Raw genomic sequence first — 23319 nt, forward strand, 5'->3', positions numbered from 1 at the left:
TTCTGCTTAAAAGCATTTAAAATTTGATTTCGCATTTCCGCAGATATTGTTTGTCGAACGCAAATGTAGAATGCCAATTCATTTGCAAATAATTAACTTTAAAATTAAAAATCTAATTACAATGTGCGGACGGCCGTGATCGGAAATATACGATGTACAGTCCTGTTATTTGGCTCGTTTGCTTTCGTAGTCTCTTGTGTTGAATGTTATCCTCGCAACACTGCACACGTGTCTTGTATTACTATACTGAAATTATTTTCCAAATAATTTCATATAGAAGTTTGTTAAGGAATGATCTTGCTTTGTGTGCGTATTAATTATTCTGTGACATGTACTTTACAAAATACAAGGCAATATGTATATCAACAAAAATGTATGAGTTTAATATTATTCGTATCACGTATTAAAAATTCTTCCTTATTTTGAGGTATATCAAATAATTTATAAAAATGGGGACATTTTTCAAGGCAAAACTTTTTACGATCCTTTTTGCTCCCTAATAGTTCACCGCAGCGGCTCTCACAAATCTTATTCTACTTCTGAAAGTGCTGTAGATTAATAGCGTTATGCTTTCGACATGTCTCCATAAAAATACTCGTTTTTCTATTCTACTGATTTTTATGCATTCACGTGGTAAAAATGAATCAATTACTCAATTATGAAGACATTAGAAGAATTTCAGAATATTGTTACGCTATATTGGATTCGATAGAGTTATTGAAAGAAGAAATATATTTTGATTCAATTTCTATGTCTTATACATATAGTTGCTGTTAGGAAAATGTCACTAGAGATCCGCAGTGTAATAATGAATCCAGAAGGTAAGAGAGAACCTAAAAGCAATCATCGTATCTCGGATCTGTTCGGAAAAACAAGTCGGAGCAGAGAGAAGTGCAACAGCGTCACAAATTCATGGTTCGGCCATTAGCATAGCTAAGAGAAACTTTCATTTCTTTCGGGGAACAAGAGTTCAAGTTCTAATCTGAATGGGCCATTCTATTCTGAGCGGAGGTTCGAGTCCATAGAAGGGACGACTTCGGAAGAAGGGAAAACTAGCGAATCGCAGAAGGTCAAATTATCTTTCGGCGACTGCCGTTTAAATCGTACCGGGCCACTCCTATACCCCGGCAGTTCATGTCGTAGTCGGCGAGAGAGTAGAAGGTACAGGCTTGAGTTTCCCCGCACACAGAGTTCGTAGGACCATAGCCGGCTATAGCTTGCCTCTGCAGTTCGCCGGCTATTTCCCATTTGGCAGGCGAGCCAGACCCAGCACTTTTGGTGCCAACCGATAATTGGACGAATCGCAGTCATTCGCATCGCGCGCGCGAACTACTCTCATCTCTCTCCCCCATCTCTTACTTTTGCGCCGCGCTTCCTACCGTTTATTCTTTCACGTTTTCCCTTTCTCTCCACGAGCCCCCTGTGCTCCGTCCCTTTTCTTCTACACCTTTCTCAACGTTTCAGCTCAACACAATTCCTCCCTGCGTTTTCTGTTCACCGTGTCCTTCCGATTCCTTTCTCTCTTCCTCTCGGAACGTTTACCCGCGCGTTGATCATCCTATTCTTTGTTCGCATCCTTCAAAGGGACCATTCCTCCGAAGTTTCAAACACAAAAGTACTTGCAGTAGAATGTTCTGCCCGGTACGAGTTCAGGCTGGAAGATGTAAAAGAGATTGGACACGGTCCTTAAATATATGCGCAAATCTACAGGGGTTGGATGGAATAATAAGACCACCAAGCATACTAAGAGAATTTCTTGATTAGTATACAACACCATCGGTGCTTAATACGTTTCGAATTTTCTTGGGAACAGAATTCTCTTCGTTCTCTTTTGGAGACGTCTTTAAAACTCACTCTATCCTCCGAAATAGCTGCATAAAAAGTCCCAAAACATCCCAAATGTCATTTATGTTTTATTTTGAAGACGCATATAACTAAAAAAAGAATGTAAAGCTAACAGAAAATTTTCCGACTAACAATCATCGTGAATCAAAGAATGGCCTGTACCAACAAATATTTCCTGTTTTTAAAAAACGATATGGACTGCTATAAATATTAGCCTCCAAAATAAACAAACAGGTTCCGACAGCATTTGATATTATATTGTTTAAGTTAATAACTTGGAAAGTTCATTTGTTTAATCAGTGTAAAGGCAAATTAGAACTCCCGTTTTGTTAAAATTGAAAACTATTGGCATTGAAACTGTGCCTCTAGAACAGGTATAGACACAGGCCAGTGAACTATACTATAATAATACTGCAACTACACGTGTGTACACACAGTTTGTCGACATGTTCATCTATTGAAACCCAAGCTTTAAGAGGCTTAAACCAGCTCGTGGTAAAACCGAGGATTTGTGTCGGGAGCAATCATAAGATTATAACACGCGAACGCGCTCAAGCTTGTTTATTCAAAAGATAAGAAAAACTATTATGTACGGCTTCGGGGGAAGTTTACCTTGGCGAGATAATGTAATAAGTAATTCCTTATTTCTTCACGAAGCCAGCGAAACACTACTATGTTGTAATATCACACTTTTTCTCTAAACTTTCAAATATCATACTGTATGAAAATTTTGTAAATATTCATTATGCATTTCTGAACTATTATCTTATACAATGTAATCAAAATTAACAAAATGGAGTGTCCAATTGTTATATTAAAATCCTTACAATTCAGTTCACTTTCGACGAAAATGCAATAACAACAAAGTATGAACGAACTAGAATTTTAAATTAAAAATGAATGAATCTACATAAAAAAGAAGTCGCAAATATACCTACAATAAAATTTTGTCGCTGCCAATGTTATATTCAAAACAATTGAGTTTGCATTTCGGCCAGGTGCGCATGCTATTGAATTGGGGTTGAACAGCGTATCTGTTCATTATTCACCGTCCCTATTTATTGCAAGCCCGAAAACAAGTACATCGAATAAATCTTAATTATTAATTCATTCATAAATAAAACTTCATACGAAAAAAAATATATAAAAAAGAACTTTTTAAAAACCACGCTTATATTAAAATGCACTAAAAAGGAGAAAAATAATTTTTTTAGACATTAGTGACTATAAATAAAAGCGTGGAGCGGGAAGTGGTTTAAAATTCGATTACAAGATTTGACGCATACAACAACAACAACGACAACTCGGCAAGCTAATATAAGCGTGGTAAAAAATGCTACTTTAATTTTTTTATATACCTTTTCATCAGAAAGATAATCAAAGAGCTCTAAAACTATTCGATGAAATATTTACAATGTATATAATTGACACAGATCTACGCAACGTATTTAACATTTTTAATGTAGGCCCACATAAAAAAGTTGTAAAATACAACTTTTAGCGTTTTCTAAAACAAGAAATATATGAGTTAGACCACTTTCATAATTATGGGCACACATCTTCCCCCATTAAAATGGCCTGGCTGAACGCACCAAATAAATATTACAATAGTCCTAGCCAAAACAAGCATTTACTTGAATGAAGCATCCAAAGAATAGACGTTTGGTCAGTCGAGGAGGTTGTGTGTGTAAGGGCAGCGAGTTACAAAGCAGCCCCATAACCGAATATTAACCCAGGTCTCTGCGCATATTTGAAGAGGGAATCGAAGAATAGAACTGGCTTATTTCTCGAAAACCGGTCTTTAGTAGGCTCGAGCACGCTCCCGTTAAAACCGTGGATTTGCATTAGGGGCAATCACAAATTCACAGAGCATTAAGCTCATGTTCAGAAGCGATAGAGCATAGGTGCGGAGGATGCAAAGAGCGCGAAAGGGTGACGGGGCAACGGAAGATAGCGACGGGGGTACGGGAAGTATGCACTATCTGCAGGATCCATGCTATTTGCGCAAAGTGGCCTAACCTCATCCCCTCCCCCCTTTTCCCATCTTCAACCACCCCCTTGCCAACTCTCCCACTTCCTCTCGATTCGACATAACCGCCCACGTTTAGTCGGTCTGGAGGGTAATACATTGTTTGCTCTTCGTTCGCTAAACTAAACCGCATTCGGAATTAATTGCACGTTAGAAGGCCACGGGATAATTAAAGCCTCCCCGATTACCATGCTTGCCATGCTACGATCCCGATGCATTCCTGTCCGACGTCTTCCCCAAGATCAGGAATTGTAATAAAGCAATGCCATTAAACTATAATGAAGGCGCGCTGATCAAAGAGATGTAAAACTATGTTTGCCTCTGGGAAACTATTGATCCTGTGTAACGGAGGAGGGAATTGTGTCTTGTCAAATGTTGTTTGCTCGGGCATGTATCGTCTACTCGGGGATTAATTAAGGAAGCACCGTTTCGTTCCAGCTTTGTAGGTGGCACAGGTTTAGCAACTATTACACTTCGGACAAGTATTGGATGATTGGCATGATTGCAGAAGTTTGTGCTCGATCTTCAGAGATCTCGAGACCTCTAAAGAAATACCACGCAGCTTTCGTGTAAAAGGAATCCATCAGCTTGCAAAATGATGAGACAATTGAAGGGATGGATGGATAAAGGTGTCAAGTAACAAATTGTTTGTTTTCTGTAAAACAGTTTTTAACCAAATATGTTGTCCTTTCTTGATGAATGAAGATAATAAAACAAATCAATTACAAATATATGTATATATATTTTTATTGTTAATCTCTAATGCAAAAAAAAAGATAATTCTTTGTTGACCTCCTGGTCCAGTACAGGTGAAGTACAAAGTGATTAGCTCCTTCTTCCATACAAATGACACCTTTATCCATCCACGCCTTCAATTGTAGTAAACGATGATGACTAGTAAACGATGATCGCAAGAAGCGAAAGCCACTTAAGAATTTCTTTCTCGTGCTATCAAGTACATCAAATTAATGAATGCCTTAAAAATCATTTTCGCCAACAATGGATGCATTGTGCTTTTAAAACGAGATAGCATCGTGCACGAATTCGTACCGAATTTATTTTATCTGCGATCAATTGAATTATAACAAATATTTGCAGCGTCGTATATTACGAATCGTGGTTTATTTTCCATCGATATGACAGTTTTATACATAAATATTTTTCTGACAGTTTTGGAACTTACAACAATTCAAGAATCCCAATTTACACGTGGGCGGGTCGTAAATCTTCTTGTCCGAGCGTGACGCAGTTGTGGATCCATATGTTTTAATTCACGACGGTTTTTGTTTTTTTTTATGCGAAAAATCTGAATCGAAAAAATTGTTTTTTTTTAGGTATATTGGACTGCACATGTTTTTGCGTTCGCTGCGGGACATTAATATTTTTCTGTTCGATTGGTTAGTAATTCTTTAGTACTCGTATCCTCAATCAATATGGAAGAGAGTACTTGAAATGAACGGGAATTACATTAATTATATGAGCTTTTATAAAAATCATGTAAAGGTGTGTAACAAAGAAAAATGACGGAAGGGATGCGAATCGTTTAATATAAAATATAAATAGTATTAGGTATTTGATACAATGGTTGAAAACTTCTTTAATATCGATGAAAAAAATATCTAGCTATGTTATGCATAGAAAAATTGTATTCAAAAATATATTCTTATATTCTACAAATTCCATTCAAACATAGTTTTCTTTCTCCGTTCTGATCAGGATTTCATTCAGCTGTCCAAATTTTCAATACAATTCATTAAAAATTCCCATAACCCTTTCGAGACCAGTTTTAAATAACAATATAGAGATAACAATTTATCTAATTGAACTCTATGGTCGACTAGCATGAATAGTTTAAATAATTGAAAGAGCTGATTGTAGTAGTTCTTTGTCGTATATAATAGAGCAAAAACTAATTGCCTCTATGAAAAATATACACGCCTCGTATAAGCTATCAGAGATAGAACACAAGCCGTGGTCTATGAAAAAATAAACGAAAGGATGGGTAAACGCCAACAAACCCCAATCGACTTCCCCGATAATCTATAGCTTTTTTCCTCAGCGTGGAAAACCGCCCAACCGAGGGAACGGCAAGAAGCCATTGTTTCTTCGCGTACGGCCAGTTTGATTGTGCTAATGAAAAATGGGGAAGAAGTAAAACCGAGCCAATGGCTCTACATCGAACAGCACCGGGGGACGTTGACTTTTCAGCAGACTAGCAGGGTGAGTTGGGAATTGAATGTGATCCAAAAGTGCTTATAAATGAATAACATCCATAAAGGATAAGATACCGTGAGATTATATACCTATTATCATATATCTACGAAGAAGCAATTTTTTTGTGCCACGTTATTGATAGCCATATTTCTTTCCGGTTGTGAGAATTATTGACCTCGTAAATATTCAGGACGTCAATGGTTTTTGCTCTTGCAGTCGATGTAACTAACCAGTGGTAAAAAGGGCCCATGGATGTAATAAAATATAAATTTTATTTATATCGAGCAGGACCGATTTTGACATTTAAAATGCTCAGTGAGAAATAAAAACGATGTAAATTTCATGGAGATTATGGTGCAGGTTTTTTATCGTTTCTATATAGTTGGCATTTATGTTAAAATATTAGCATTAGACACACTAACATTAAGAATTAAGGTGGCTTCAAATCAAATTAATATATCTCATATATTTTATAAAAATTAGCTACAGTTAGAGTTTAAAATGCCGCAATATGCTCTTCTTAAATTATTTTCTATGCAAAATTCTTAAGATAAATATTTACGTAAAAATTTGTACGTTTTTGAATTAATCAAATTGATCTTCTATAACAGTGCATTTTATAAATGCAACTTGCATCGTTTAAATTACGCGCTATATGCAGCTAGCGCCAAGCCGTGCTTATCACTCGCGGTACGAATGAAGTATAATATGTAAACCCATCTCGTACTAATCGGTAAAATCGAGTGTAATGTCACAGACTTGTTATCACAGACTTAAGAACCATATCACCGACGAGATACTATTAAAGTCTGCCAGCCCCTGCGCTATTCAACGACATATGCAAGTGGGCACAGGTGGGCGCGGGGATAACGTGGAACTTACAGTGATCTGAAATACCACATCGCTATAAGTTCCACTACCGACGAGATACTATTCGGTGGTTCCACGCTTTCTACCTAAATCACCGACGAGAGATAGATTTTAAAGCACTGTCAGTTTTAAGCACCCGTCAAAGGCACGGACACCTCATAGAAGCACTTTGTCATGGAAAGAAATATTAGATCGAGTTGAAAATCGAAAAGCGCAATCTGCACAGTCTATCTCTCTTTGTCATTGTAAAAACGGTAACTAAGCAAATCCTATTCGAATCGAAATGAAGCAAAGGCGAGACGAGAAAGTTAACGGCTGGGTTTCCAAGGCCATGGGATCAACCCCGGATCCAAACGCTATGACACCATCCACCTGCCTGGACGTCGTAACGCCAGGACAGATGCGCCCCTTCGCTCAAAACGTTATTCCTACTGGCGAGTATACACTCCACGAGCTGGCCGCTTTGAGTATAGAACGAAGCCTAATAACGCTGGCTTTATTAGCCAGAGATGGTGCCATACGGTTATGTGCTGCGAGGTCTCACCTACTTGAAGAGCAGGTGCGGACCTCCACTAATCTCGTCCCAGACATTCCCTACTTCAATTTCGATTTCCACAAATGCTCTCTACTTGAAATCACGAATGCCTATACCGCTCCCGGCAGCCGTATCGACTGCAACCACTTTTGCAGTAGATCGTTGCAGCGAGACGAGAAGCTGCATTAGAGTCCTGAAATAAATAAATAAAATAAGAACATATTAAAATTTTAATCGACTCGTACAATTTCATTGGCATATAAAAACATTTTAATTTGAATGCCATTTAAATGATTTTCGAAATAGAAAGTGTAGGATGTACAATTCATGAATACTTTGAAAGGAAATGTTCTATGATAAAGATTAATTAAAAAATGTCTTGGTACTCACATTCTCTCCCCCTTGAAGACAACACGACACGTTGCTCTCGATCTCATTGTCAGTATCGATGTCGTCTTTGGTCGTCAAGGTAGGCAGCATTAGTTATCCACATAGGCTACCTCAAAATATTTCATATCCTTAAGGCTCTCTCTATCTGTAAAAGAAAGAATAAATTATTCATTTAATCTCAATAGGAATTAGATAATTAAAGTTGAATATTTATTAATTGTTCATTAATTTCTTGAAAAAAGATGATCAATGACACAGTATAATTGAAAAGATAATAATTACTCACACGCCAGCGTCCCTTCTGCTTAAAGAAAGTACACGACGCTGCGTCTCGCTTTCGATTATCGAAAGCATCGATTTCGTCTACCAAAATGCTCTTTCGATCGATTGATTCTTTTTCCTCTGTAACAAAAAGAACACATTCATTAATTTCAAGTGGCAAACATATTCATTAACATAGTATGATTTGAAATTTAATTTGTACTCGCGCTCGCATCTTCTCCCGCTTCAAGAAAGTCCGCCATGATGGTACTTCACGATTCGATTCTCGAAAGCATCGATCTCGCTACCACGATGTTCTTTCATACGATTGATTCTTTTCCCGCGGAATCTGTAACAGAAAAAACAAATTCAGTGCTTTCAGTTTGATCGTGATCGTAATGAAGCCGCGGTCGCATCCTTGCGACCGATTGTTACTGAAGATCGGCGATTTCCCCCAAATAGAGATCAGCGTGGCCGAGGCCGAAATAAAAAAAAGGTTAAGTGCCAGAGTGATATTGACAGTTTATACTACTTCCCATTTAAGAATCATCTTTTCAGGAAAGTAGATCCAAGGTAAATCATACCTTCGTTTTCAAATAATAATTTATAAATATATGGGTAGTTACTTAAGTTTTTGTCGAAATTATAAGTAAAGAGAAGTACTATGAAAAATGAACGACTACCTTTCATAGTTGTATATTCAATACAAATATAATTGATTACATGCAATCATTGTATAAATATATTATTGTGCGCAGAATGGTTTATAGTTCCTAAAATAGGTACTTACACATGATTTCCTTTCTTAATTCTTGATTTTTCGTAGATTTTAGATGCTGCTCACTCACTGCGCCTCACGCTCCGTCGGTTTGAAATGCTGGTTCGCCTGCAATGCTTGCAGTCTCGCAACTGTTGGCAGCACTGTTCGTTAACTAAGAGCAGTACTTCACTCGGTACCTGACGTATACAGAAAGTTCTTCCCATCGTGTGATCGATTTATATTAAACATGTAATTGCAGATAAGGTAAGACATACATTAGAAAATGCACTATACTATTTCCTAATGAATGTCCGTTGTAATTATCCAAAATTCTTTTGCAGAAAGAGGAGGGTCAATCTATTTTAAGCGCATCCGGTGAAGACAAATTACCCCCAGGGGTGGGGTCTGCTGTCATTTAAAGCCAAAGAAATGAAAAAGTTATGTTGATCACGTAAGAGATATCACAGAATAATATAATAATGGCGCGACCTATTGTACCTAGTCAACAAAAGTTGGCTGAGAAGCTAACTATCTTAAATGACAGAGGTATTGGGATGTTAACCCGTATTTATAATATAAAGAAGGCATGTGGCGATGCGAAATCAAAGCCTGGGTTTCTCTCTGATAAAACTCTAGAGTCTTCTATAAAGACAATTGTCAGGAAGTTTCCTAATATTGATATTAAGGCACTCCAAACAATTACAAACCTTCGCAACGAGATTATTAAATCTCTGTCGCTGTACTACTATACTTTTGTTGATCTATTGGATTTCAAAGACAATGTTTGCGAACTTTTAACTACAATGGATGCTTGCGGAGTTCACATGGACATCACAATCAACTTTGATTTAACCAAAGGTTATTTGGATTTGGTCGTTACGTACGTGAGTTTGATGATACTTCTGTCGCAAGTAGAAGATCGTAAAGCAGTTCTAGGTTTATTTAATGCAGCCCATGAAATGGTTCATAGCCAATCTGATTCAAGCTTCCCTCGTCTGGGTCAAATGATTATGGATTATGATGCACCGCTAAAAAAGCTGTCGGAAGAGTTTGTTCCACATTCTAAATTATTGAAAAATGCCCTGACTTCTTTGTGGCCTATTTATCCAGGAAGAAACTTATCTGCAGATACCTGGAGAGCAGATAAAAAGCTCAGTCTGGTCGATAGTCCTGGAAAAATACTTAAAGCTGTAGCAACCGATACCATGTCTTGCGAAACTTTGAGCTTAGACAGAATAGAGAGATGGGTTATTTTAGGTTTCACGCTTTGTCACACATTTCTAAGCCAAGAGCAGCCTAGTAAACTCTGGACTACAGCTTTAGAGTCTGGTTGGGTTTTAGCCTTGTTCAGAGATGAAGTAATTTATATTCATCAATATATACAAGTATTTTTTGAAAGTATAAAAGGATACAGCAAGAGAGTATCTGAAGTGAAAGAATGTTACAATCAGGCTGTACAAAAGGCTGGTTACAGACACAGAGAAAGAAGAAAATTCTTAAGAACAGCTCTGAAAGACCTAGGTTTAATTTTAACCGACCAACCAGGTCTTTTGGGACCAAAGGCATTGTTGGTTTTAATGGGACTTTCTCATGCGAGAGATGAAGTTCTATGGCTTTTAAGACACGGCGTTAACCCACCGACACAAGGTAAAAGTAAAGGAAGAGGCGGAGAAGATTTAGTAGATCGTCAGTTGCCAGAATTGCTATTTCACTGCGAAGAATTAAGAGCATTGGTAAAGAAATATTCTCAGGTACTGCAGAGGTACTACGTGCAGTTCCTGTCAGGATTCGATGCTCCTGCTTTAGATCAAATGATTCAGAATCTTCCAGTTTGCCCCGAAGATGAGGGAGCAATTCTTAGTGACATGTGTTCGAAAATAGCTAGTCTAACAGTAAAACAAGTCGAAGATAATGAACTTTTCGACTTCCGCGCATTTCGATTAGATTGGTTTAGATTACAAGCGTATATGTCCATTGCAAAATGTAATATGAATCTTGCCGATAATAGAGAATTAGCATCCTTCATGGATACAGTACTATTCCATACTAAAATGGTAGATAATTTGGACGAAATGCTGGTAGAGACATCTGATTTGTCTATCTTCTGTTTCTACAGTAAAGTATTCGAGGATCAATTTCACATGTGCTTAGAATTCCCCGCTCAAAACAGATATATTGTTGCATTTCCATTAATATGCAGTCACTTCCAAAGCTGTACACACGAACTCTGTCCAGAAGAACGTCATCATATCCGAGAAAGAAGTCTTTCCGTTGTCAATATGTTCTTAGACGAAATGGCTAAAGAGGCGAAGAATATTATCACAACCATTTGCGATGAGCAATGTAACATGAGCGACAAGCTGTTGCCGAAACACTGCGCTTTATTGATTTCGCAAGTGGTGAATCGGAAGAAGAAAGACAAAAATAAGAAGAACATGTACGAGATCCATAAACCGGGCATAGAGAGTTATAGGAAAACGAGAGAAGAGCTCACTACTATGGATAAACTTCATATGGCATTAACGGAGCTGTGTTATGCTATTAATTACTGCCCTACTATCAATGTATGGGAGTACACGTTCGCACCCAGAGAATATCTGCATCAGCATTTAGAATCAAGATTCGCCAGAGCACTTGTTGGCATGGTCATGTACAATCCAGATACTAGTGAGATCGCTAAACCATCGGAACTCTTCGTTAGCGTTAGATCTTACATGAACGTTCTTCAGACTGTTGAGAATTACGTGCACATAGATATCACGCGCGTCTTCAACAATGCTCTTCTACAGCAAACACAAGAATTAGATAGTCACGGTGATAAGACTATTGCTTCCCTGTACACACAATGGTACTCCGATGTTTTGCTGAGAAGAGTTAGCGCTGGGAACATTTGTTATTCGGGCAATCAGAGAGCATTCGTCAGTTTATCGGTAGAAGGCGCGATACCTTTCAATGCCGAAGAGTTCTCCGATATCAATGAATTGAGAGCATTGGCTGAGCTGATCGGACCGTACGGCATGAAGATGTTGAGCGAGAATTTAATGTGGCACATAGCGAGCCAGGTCCAGCAGCTGAAGAAACTAGTCGCTGGCAATAAAGACGTTCTGATCGCTTTGAGAACGAATTTTGATAAACCGGAAGTGATGAAGGAGCAGTTCAAGAGGCTGCAGCAAGTAGATAATGTACTACAACGAGTTACAATTATAGGTGTAATTCTAAGCTTCAGACAGTTAGCGCAATCCGCTTTGGTCGATGTCCTGGAGGAGCGTATTCCGTTCCTTTTGAGCTCTATTTTAGATTTCAGACATCACTTACCTTCCGGCGATCCGATGCGCGTTGTCTCGGAGATGACGTCAGCGGCAGGTTTGAATTGTAAAGTCGACCCGACATTGACAGCCGCTCTTAGAAGCCAGAAGTCCGAAGTAGATGAAGACGAACACTTGCTCGTCTGTTTGCTAATGGTGTTTGTGGCAGTTTCGATCCCGAAATTAGCTCGAAATGAGAACTCCTTTTATCGCGCGTCCCTCGAAGGGCATTCTAATAATATACATTGCATGGCGAATGCTATAAACAATATTTTCGGTGCGTTGTTCACTATCTGCGGTCAAAATGATATCGAGGATAGAATGAAGGAATTCCTTGCTCTAGCTTCATCTAGTTTGCTTAGGCTCGGCCAGGAAGCCGACAAAGAGGTGATTAAAAATCGAGAATCGGTGTACCTTCTGCTGGACCAAATTGTCCAAGAATCGCCGTTCTTAACGATGGATTTATTAGAAAGCTGTTTCCCATATGCATTAATACGAAACGCGTATCACGACGTGTACAAGCTTGAACATTCGCAGCCGTAAACACATTAATAAAGAATTGTGTACTTTTAGCTTGCCACTCATGGCTACTTTTTTACGTCCAGTTTTATTGAATATATTATTTAAAAACGAAGCATTTTTGTATAGATCAATATCTCCTATTTCATATTTGATACCTGGCTTTGGATATACTACGACATAAGTACTACGTTTTTTTTTCAGTATTCCGTTGTATATCGTACTGGTACATAAGGGATGTTTTATATTACAGGCGAAGTGTAAAATGCTGTCTGTCTCAGAATCGAAACACGAAACACGCATGTATCGTAAAATAGATATCACTCTATCTGCTACATTTTTTCTAATGTACAATTGTAACTTTTACAATAGTTTATAAAATAAATAAAATTATCTACATACTGTTGTCTTCATTCCGCTTCGTACTCGAACTTCCCTTCGGTTCACACGTATTCTCAATTATATTTCTCTCGGTAAGTAATTAGCTAAATCTTTTGGTCGAAATTATTGTTAGGTATCCTCTTAATAAACGACTTTGTTGTCCAACAAATGTAATTAATTAAATAAGGGGTATGGTGCATAACACAGTCGAATAAATGTAAAATGTATGTTTTATTTACTTCTTTACAATGTTTTTGTTTTTTCTCTTTAATCACATTAACATAACACAAGAGATTTACAATCATATTCCTTTTTATTTATAATATTCTTAAAACACTCGCCGCGTTCTAAACATTTGAGAAAAAGAGAGAGTGGTGGTCTGAAGCTACGTTCAGGCGATTGGTCAGTATCATGCTCAATAAGATTTATATATAAAAAAGACAAAATTCAACTAAAACGCACAGCTAGACAGTGTATGGTATTACGAAAAAGAGATAAAATAGTACAGAATATAAAAAACACTACGGCACATCGAATGTAAAAATAATTCGGTCGTTCTGGTAATATTGAAGCAAACACTTTATAAAAGAATGGTACATTGTATTCGGTGATTAAAACAAAAACGAGACAACGTATTTGGCAAAGAGGAACGCATATCAGAAACGGATATGAAGATGGGGAACTAATCACGAAAATGATGTGTAAACAATCTCAGATGCACGATGTTGATAGGTCACCACATTTTTGGATCGATAGAAAAAATATAATCTTCGATTTCTTTTTTGTTTCTTTCTCACTAACATTATGTACAAGTGATAAAGTAGTGTGTACCGCGTCACAATGACGCGAGTCTGGATTAAGATAGGTACACAGAGAAGATGCTGATCGTTCGAACGTTTCAACGTTGTGTATCCCCATTAGCCGAAATGCTCGTTCGCCGGGATAGTGAACGTTTTTTTTATCACAAAAACTGTGCAGGTGAAACGCACGATTGCGGAATAATAATACAGAACACGATCTTAATCCAGACGGCGCGGAAACGAATAAGCTTAAGCATACGCAGTAGACTTCTTCAGGATGATTTTGGTGGCCAGGAGGGAGGGGAGGAAGGTGAGGGAGATGGGGATCAAATGATGAAGGAAAACGTACTTGTCTTTTTTAATCGTTATGATTCTCATACGGATAAGCGACGTTCTTCGTCAACTAGATACTACAACTTGGTCCCATTCCACGCTCGTCTTAGGCTTTTTTTCTTGCGTCTAAACGTTTTCGCTAACTCCTTCTTTTCTTGTCGCGAGAACCGCGAGCTCTCTCTCTCTCCTCTCTCTCCTCTCTACTCCCCCATTTGATCGTATATTCAGTCGTTTGAAATGTATCTATGGCAGTGAAATGGAAGCAAGGATAATTCATCACGAACAATATTTGAAACGTCGACCAGGCTCTTGTCCCAAGTAAGACCTCTACGTTATCCTACGTTTCGATTGCTGTTCGAATGGCAGTGTCTCGGACGCAAAATGGTCGGTTAATAATATTGTTTGCTTTCTTCGGCATTTTTTAAAAAATACCGACGATACACTATCGTGTTGACACACTTATCGGCCATCTCGCCTCTCTCCCCCATAGAAATTTATGGTCGTACGTTCTACACAAGTCGCCGCTTTTTTCATTCAATAACAGGAATAACAGATCCGAGTCACCGTCGCTTTTCTTTTTACCATAATACGGGCGTTCGTAAATTATCGCGTCACGTTGCGAATAATAATAAATCTAAAATACGAAATCCTTTGGCTTATGAGCGAGGACGACTTTCTCCTCGCCGCACACGCTATCACGAATGGCAGTAAATCACGTTCGTGCCCCGGGATAAGGGGGAGAGGGAGCACGAATCGTTATTATCGAATCGATATCGAGAAAAACCATGGAAAAAGAAATACCAAAAACGAAACCAAAGCAACGATCGGACGAGCGATTGCGAATGGGACCAAACGGAATCCCCGTTGCATCTATATGCAAGAAACTTCGAAACTTCTTATATAATCTACATCGAACGATCCGTTCCCGGTCCACGCATGGATCGTCGTTAAAACTCGTCACCTTAAAAAGTTAAGTGCTCGATTACACGCACGTTACAGGCATTCGTTTGTCATCCTTGTTAACTTCCGTCCCGGTTACAAAATACAGAATAATATTTCGCTATAATACAGATCTGATATAAAAACAAGTATTTTTTTTGTATTCGCTTTACCATTCCTTATGGTTATATATTTACCGTTTTTTTTTTCACCAACGATCGCGCGTGTAAGCGCGCATACGCTTTTGTACATGTGCACGCGCACATACACGCACGTTATCGGTTTCATATGTACACAAGTTAACACTCTCTCTTTTATTCGTCCACGCCCGTCTTCTGTCCATGCCCTTCCCTTATCACGCCATTTTCCGTTTTTTTCTCTTCCTCATTCTCTCGTTCGCTCTTTCTTTCTCTCTCTCACATATGATCTCACACGCTCCGCTTTTTTTTTTTATAATCACATTGCGACTATTGTACATTTCCACACGACCCGCAAACTCGTATTTTTCTGCGATTTTTTGGCAGACACATCCTTTCTATTTTGTTTCTTCATCCCTGGAAACGCTCCTTCTGTCTCGCATGCCCATAGGTTTTCGAAATCGTTAACGTTTCTTTGCGAATAGTGAACCCTAGTTGCCGTGACGTTGAACGGTATACGTACTGAAGCCGAAACGCTTCGTGAAACATGGAAAGACAATAGACTGATAGTAAACGTAGTTTTCTCCGGTGGTTGGGAAACAGGGGGGGGAGGGGGAAATTGGCAAGCTTAGTAGATATTATCAAAAGTATGGGAGAAGGGCGGAACGCTAAGTCGCGAGCGAAATCATCGTTGAATAGCTTAGGTTTCGCGACGATAACGAGCGTTTTCGGGTTACGTCTATAAATGGTACTTGGACAAAATCTGCTCAAGAAGGCTCGACAAGGGACGAGTTCGGAAAAAACGGGGAATTCAGTCGATCGTGTAAACATTTTGGCGTTTTCGAAATAGGGAAGTGAGTGTACACGTAATGTATAATTACTGCGTAAGATCCGGCGCGATTCGAACGGTCGAACATGCGCGAATTTTCGTCCGATCGCATACGAGTATGCAGTTGTGCATGATTATGCTCCTTGAGCCCACGTATATTTAAAACATGTTTATATTTCATGAGGAGGCCTCGTCTTTGGTCCGCCATGCGCGTAATTTGAAAGCGCGTTTACGGTACAGCCCCCGATAATTGCAAGTTAAAAACCGTCTTTAAATATAACTTATAACATTTGCGATATTGGAGATAAATTATCATTTGCAATAGATAACTAATCAATAATAGTAATATAGTATTAATAATAATAATTAATAATAATAATAATAATAGTAATAGGCATATATAATTATAGTAATATCCATATCGTTCGATATTATTAATTTGATAGATTAGTTAATGAAATATCGCTATAAAAAGAATCTGTTCGTTTTCAAGTTGTTGCTTTTTCGTTCTTATGCACCATTCACTAGTCCCTCATAGGTTTGCTCATTTCAATTGGCTAATAAAAATTAGTATAAGAATATTACATATCGTTAATCATTATGCTACAATGGTAGAGATCAAGTGAATGACCTGCAATAGTTTGGTAATGGTGGGCGCGCTTCTTCGCTCCGGAAAACGGCAGCGTTGGTTGAAATACTTCTCGATCACAACTTAGGGGGTACAATTCGTCTTAAGCGCTACATTAATCATCTTAACGAATTATAAGTCTGTTACATTGGAATAAAAATGTCCTAATGATTATAATGTAAATGCTGATAGGAAAGAAAAGACGTTATAAAACGTGTCCGTTTGATTCTAAAATGTCATCGCAACGAAACAACGTATATAGTAAAAAATGAAAGTCATATATGAAAGTCGGAAGATGCAAGGGGGGGACACATTCAGCGGGAGCTTCTCCAAAATTACGTTTATCATCCTAACACTTAATCCAAATATATATTGTCGTCTCCTGTCTCCCATTGAACTCCCTCTCTCGTCTTCTCGGCAAACAATCCTCATCACGCCGATCACGCTAAAAAGAAGAACCTCGCGCTTTCGGGAGCGAAACGTGCGCGTACTCGACTTCGCCCAGAAATCGACACTCGCATCAACGCCACTATGCATCTTGGCCATAAAAATGTTCTTACATCGAACGGCAAAAATACGCTACCGTAATCTATCTTGTATTTGCTGTGCGAATCCAGCGTTGTTCGTCCGAATAGAACTTTGATCGATATACGTTGCACATCCAAAGAATTAGTCGCGCGAACAGAGAAGTCTTTTTTCGAGTGTACTTGTAAGTTTGTTTGTTTCTGTGTGTGTGTAGGTGTGTATACCTTTGTGTCCACTTGCTTTCGATGATCACGAGACGCGAAATACGTAATGGCAACACGCGGAGGAATATGCGAGAAACATTCAAAAGACAAATTACACAAAACGTTCGTATGATAATATAGATTACTAAGGATCCGTAGTGTTTACGATCTATTACGTCCAACGCTGTTCGTCGTTCCATCCGTCCATTCCCAGAACACGTCGATGTCCCTAATTCGCTCGATCAAAGCCGAGTCGATGTTATGTATGTATATCACCATTGATTTTCGAGCATGCATCACCGATTTACAATTCCGAACCACGGAGCCCTCTCACGAAAGGAGCCGAATATATTCGTGAAACGAAATTTAAAAAACCGTAGATCGGCGATCCCTCGTTACTTTCGAACGCACTCGATCACGCTATATCCTCTTTCACTCTTCCCTCGTTTTCGGCTTAGCAAGACGTCGTGTGTGTCAGGTGGATCGGCTCGTTTCACAGTTTGGCATTGTGTGTATGTATTATAGAACAAGTTTTACGGCGCGACGTCGAGATTATCCCTCGCCCAAGGTAGATCCCTAGGGCCGTCACACCTTGTTGTGATGCCTCATCTCGTAGGCTGCGGCCCTACCCCCTCCACCGGAGCCCGAATAGGCCCCGGCGTACAGTTCTGGGTGATTGGAACGGCCGTAGTTGGGTGCTGCACTGCTACTGGCTGGCGCACTAGCTGTGGGAACCGAGCGATAGCCTGCTTAAAGTTTAGAAAAGTATGCAACTATGAAACGAAATGCCGAAGCGAACGAAATAATGGAGATTTATCTTTTCTTTGTGGTGGGATTTCCTTATCATCACCAGCCATACACCCAATGAGAGGAATAGCGATAGTTATGATAATGAAACACTACCCCAGGCAAAATGTGTTCACTCGAAATTGGTAATGTCATTGAAGATTATTTGCATGCTGTCAGGCAAAAAGTACGTAATGAAAATATTTTCTATATTCGATAAATGAATCATTTTGGTAACAGGTGCTTTAGTTTGTTCGATTAAATACTTTTCGTCCAGGGTAGTATGCTAGTCATGCATTTAAGGATTTCAAGTATTGCCGCATAGAGCTGGGCGAACTTTCTTTATTAATTTCAAAAATAATTGATAAGTTAATCTAATACTTCAATCTTCTAATATAATTTAAGTACTTTTTTAGAGTTCGATAATATTACTTTTATTATAATATTGAAAATGTAATTTTTTGCAAATTTCCTAGTCTACTTGCAAGTTAAATGAGACTTTTCAAAATAGATGAAATCAAATAAATATCCATTCATTTACGACGAAATGATAATTACTATTTCTAGGTAATTTTAATCAAAGATTGAATTCAATCATAATCGTATCCATACATTAATTGTTAGCATTCAAAGACAATGCATTCTTTCCTTTCCCACCGAGAGTTGAATTAGATGCATATAATACAGAAGCAGAATGTATGTCGACAAAAAAAAACTATAAAACGAAAGAATCAACGGTGACAAGAGAGTTAGGAGCAAATACAAGGACTTGCAAAGAAGGATGACTTTAAATTTTCCGTGGGAAAATACTCTCGAACTTGCCATGGATATTCGCAAGACTAATTTCTATTTATAAACTCTATGGTGTTCGTGAATTTGCTCCTGTTAAAGCTATAGAATATAGGCCCCAGCTCACCTCTGTAGGTCATAGAACGATAGTATCAGGTAGTGATGCGCGTCAATCAATGCGAGGGTGATGCAAACAGGAAAAAACATTGATGTAGTTGCGGATCACACAGGGACAAATATCAGGTCGTTCCATAAATAACGTTTTCATGTGCAACACAACTCCAAAACAGAAAATATCGCGTAATGAATCATGTTATTACCGAGGCTAGTAATCATTTTCACTGACAGTTACGTGACGGTACAGGGCAGTCACATACCCTAACAATACCACAATTCATTACGCTACCTGGCACATACGACGTTCGATAATCAATAATACACCGTCACTCGTTTGAAACATGTATTTTGCAAAACAATTTGACCCATTATTTACAACGACAAGTAATTTTCCGTTGTTTTTAAAACGTTATTTCAAATATCCTCGATTCAACAAATATGCAGATTCTGAATTTTAATAACATATAAAGTCATCAAATTGGTTATTTTAATCATTCCGTGATAATACTTCCATTATAGCAAGAAGTGTGAATGATTCTTCGAAGAGCATATTCAAGTTAGTATCCACTTTTAGAGCATATTTATAGATGTGAGATCAAAGAGTGTATCATTCGATAAGACTAATTTTAAATGAAAGTAGAAAGCTGGACAAAACTAGTTGACACATCGAACACAGACTGCTGAGTCGACAAACAATTCTGGCAATATATAAATAAACATTAGTATCCACGCAAGCACGATAAGAAGCCGCATTACTCATGAAATGACCTGACACATGACAGCAAGCTACTTAGCTTGAGTTTAATCCGTGTTTTACGAGCTAATATGCAAACATCCAAGTATGCATTTTAACGAGCAATAATTATTAAGATCAAACTCGAGCAACGATAGCTGCGATAAAAAGCAACAGAAATATTTCGCGCAAGCCTACCTTTTGGATAATATTGTGCACCTCTGCCCTCTCCATAACCGTGAGAGGGTCCTCGAGTTCCACTGTGGGCCCCTTGACTTTGCCTGGGAGGTATACTTCTCGGGCCAGCACCTCCTCCGCCGTGTGGATGTCGCTGTGGAAAGATGAATACGTCAATTTCGCGAACGTTTAAAATTAATTTTACGAATCCACACTGTCAAATTACCATTCTTCTCAGAGTGTTCATCGGCCTTCTCAAAGTATCGCTGATGCGTCTTGCTGGCGGCTTCTTCGGATTACTGGAAGGAGTGTGAACGGCGCAGCATTTGATGAACAAGCCCATGAAAATGATGAATGCTATGCCCATCAACAATACCGCCCACCAGAATTCCTGCGAAATTCAATACTCGTTGCTAATCTGACAGAAATTCCTTCAACACTTATACGATTCTCACAAGTAGGTACAACAACAACGACAGAAAGGAATTAATTGTTTTGCAAAATGCAAGAATCGAAATAACATTGGAATAAATATAATTGGAATTGTACTTACGGTAACCCATTGCGCTACAGTGAGCAAAGTCTCTTTATTAAATAAAAGATTTTTCAATCTAGCTAACGGCCCTTCGGCGTCGACTGCCCTGCACTTCAGAAACACGTCGCAGTAGCCCTACAAGAAAAGATAAATGCATTTGTGTAATCAAGGGATGGGTGTGTAGGATATTGAACATGATTTTCAGTGATCCGATGATTACCTGGAAGTTGTCGCAGGGCGATCCGGGTCGAAGACTAATTCCGCCGTCGGGTAAACCAACGACGTGCGCGAATTCGCTGGTGCTGCGGCAAGTGGATGGATCGGTTCCATTTTGGCAAGCTAATTCGCACAGTTTACGTTTGTCGATGTTCGGGATCACGTTGCTTGTCAAAAAGCATTCGGTTAGGTTCCACTCCAGGCAAATTGATCCCGTGCACTCGCCGTTGATGCACAACTGTCAAATAAATTAACATTGAATGCCGGTGTTGAACTTTTAAAGTTTTAATAAGCTTTAAGAAAAGCTCTATATTTATATTAAATAGACTACAGTAAAACTCTATGAGCTTTTCCTTTTCATTGTAAAATTTAGATAATTAGTCATTTGTGTCTTATGTAGTTATAAATAAATAATAATTATGTTTCAGCCATTTCGAAGTTCTCGACAGTCTAAATTAGGGACACATTCGTTAAATATTATCGAATCGGATTTTCTATTTCGATAACGATATTCTTAGACTGATTGTAAATTATTAGTTACATATTTTACTTTGAAATTGCTAACTTAAATTTTCTGTACGTATTCGTGTTTTTCGTATTCGACACAAATTGAAGATCTGGGAAACTAGCCTCACCTGTGTTCCTTCGTTACATCTAGTTTTATTGGCTCTCGGTAACGGCACAGGACACTCGGAGGACCTCCCATTGCAAGTAGAATTGTAACTGCAATCCGATTCGGCCTTACACTGAACGTTTCTGGATAGTGGCATGAATTGGCATGATTCGCTCGAACAACAAGGTCCCTGACTAGGACTGCAAAAAGATTATAAAACAAATGTTATTCCTATCTATTTTATTATAAATCTTTCAGCTATAATCATCATCACAAAACTTTTCTATTCAATGTTTAAAACACGCTTTATCGGTATATTTTTTACTACAAATATCTTGCAATATTCCAGCATTAAATTAATTTTCAATCTGTTTCATATTCAATTTCATATATTAAATGTGAAAATAATGTCATGTTTAAAACGAACTATGCAGAACCATTATTACAAACACCAGAAGATTTCTTTCGTGTTCGTTGGCTCATACAGTTCACGTTCAGTAATCATTTTTAGGTATAAATTAGTTATTTATTTTTTTTTGTACGACAGGCAAAGATATTCGAGGTACCTTACATTTGATAACACGTTATTACACTGAAATTCATACCTGCATTGCGTTCCAAACTTCCGATTGCAACCTTTGGCAGTTTCGTTCTTTATTTTATCCAGCTCGGACACCTGCCGTGGATAACAACACTTATCCACGCACTCATCATCATCGTAGCCGCAGTCGCATTCTTCCCCGGCCTCAACAATTTTGTTGCCGCAGAAGGCGCCAGCAGAGGCTGCATAAAACACAAACCCAAAATGACATTCCTCTCTTAACAGTCGCCGTGGTTTACGAGATGTAATTTTTCTTTCTAGACTGAACCATTTTAATATTTTTGTCAAAATGACACATTCAAGCTCGTCTAATTTTCCTGGTCATGAAGATGTAAAACAAAGGACTTAGCAAACCAAATGTAATTGAACACTACAAGGTCTGCAAATAAAATTAACTTTGAAACTTCTTCGCAATTTAATGCAGTAATATAATAAAATACTACAGTGTAATCTATATAACAGAAAACACTTGTTATGATTGCTTTTAAAAATGGCATCCTCCTCTGTAATGGAGTTTAGATGCTCGAACCATGGACGTGTTAATCCAGCAAACCAGTTTTCCAACAAGATATACGTACCGGTAAAACAATTTCTTTTTTTGTTGTCTTCGATGGCGTCTAGAACGTTGCTAATATTCCCAATGCTACATTTCGAGAATTTACTGTTGTTCGGTCGATCGCCGCTTGTCGCTGACGCGAACATAATGTAATTCCCGTGCAGGCCACCGGGTCTACACTCCGGCGGAAAGTCGTGCTACAAATGCGGTTACAAAAGGATTAAATCGAATGAAAATGATCGGTTTGGTAACGGTGACTCTTCTAAAGCAGGGCTTGAAATGGCTCCGACAATAATCGTTTCAAACCGTTCTATATATACGTTCTGATTAAAACAGTTATGGAGGACCTTTAATCCAAATAATTGTTACGAAGAATCGAAATAATTCTACTGTTATCTGTGTCTGTTTTCGTTTCAATATCGGCTCCATAATGGCCCTTTACCCGTTCTCTATCGGTTTCCGAATTTAAATTAATTGCTCTAACTTCTAAAAAAAAAAAAAGAAATTCTAGTCGTATGGTCCAATATTACAGAAGGTCTTTTTAAGAGTGTCCGAATATTATATCAAGTTCTAGGACTTTCGCAATCTCTGCACCGTGTTATATCAAAAACGTGTTCCCAGAAAGTCGCGAAGAATGAAAAAAAATAGTTGACCGTGTAACAGTTTTGCAAGCCCCGTTTCAAAATAAAAAGA

At 38.3% G+C, this 23319-nt stretch overlaps 2 protein-coding genes and 1 long non-coding RNA gene across 5 annotated transcripts in view; 1 reads left to right on the plus strand and 2 right to left on the minus strand.

Moving 5' to 3' along the window:
* Positions 1–5974: 5974 nt before the first annotated feature.
* Positions 5975–8380, minus strand: LOC143216403 (uncharacterized). Its single transcript, XR_013010558.1, has 3 exons — positions 8170–8380; positions 7884–8028; positions 5975–7686 (listed from the first exon to the last, which is right to left on the minus strand). It is a non-coding gene; the product is annotated as an uncharacterized LOC143216403 (long non-coding RNA).
* Positions 8381–9026: 646 nt separating this feature from the next.
* On the plus strand, positions 9027–13127 carry Hem (Nck associated protein 1 Hem). The gene is made up of 2 exons (XM_076439372.1): positions 9027–9168; positions 9246–13127. Exon 2 carries the CDS (start codon positions 9384–9386, stop codon positions 12750–12752), a length of 3369 nt encoding a protein of 1122 aa, XP_076295487.1. The 5' UTR covers positions 9027–9168; positions 9246–9383; the 3' UTR covers positions 12753–13127.
* A 194-nt stretch (positions 13128–13321) lies between these two features.
* Kuz (zinc-dependent metalloprotease kuz) overlaps positions 13322–23319 on the minus strand; it is a 171436-nt gene continuing 161438 nt past the window's right edge. Inside the window, exons 8-15 of one of the 3 annotated variants that reach the window (XM_076439374.1) lie at positions 22649–22823; positions 22075–22252; positions 21492–21669; positions 20861–21094; positions 20659–20775; positions 20332–20496; positions 20127–20259; positions 13322–18249 (exon numbers count right to left, since the gene is read on the minus strand). In XM_076439374.1, the coding sequence (XP_076295489.1) occupies positions 18089–18249; positions 20127–20259; positions 20332–20496; positions 20659–20775; positions 20861–21094; positions 21492–21669; positions 22075–22252; positions 22649–22823 (1341 nt within the window). In that variant the 3' untranslated portion in view covers positions 13322–18088. Of the gene's footprint in view, positions 18253–20126; positions 20260–20331; positions 20497–20658; positions 20776–20860; positions 21095–21491; positions 21670–22074; positions 22253–22648; positions 22824–23319 lie in introns of all 3 variants that reach the window. The other 2 variants (XM_076439373.1, XM_076439375.1) reach the window with 2 other exon arrangements.

This window comes from Lasioglossum baleicum, chromosome 15 (assembly GCF_051020765.1).
Source record: "Lasioglossum baleicum chromosome 15, iyLasBale1, whole genome shotgun sequence".
NCBI classification, from domain to species: Eukaryota; Metazoa; Arthropoda; class Insecta; order Hymenoptera; family Halictidae; genus Lasioglossum; species Lasioglossum baleicum.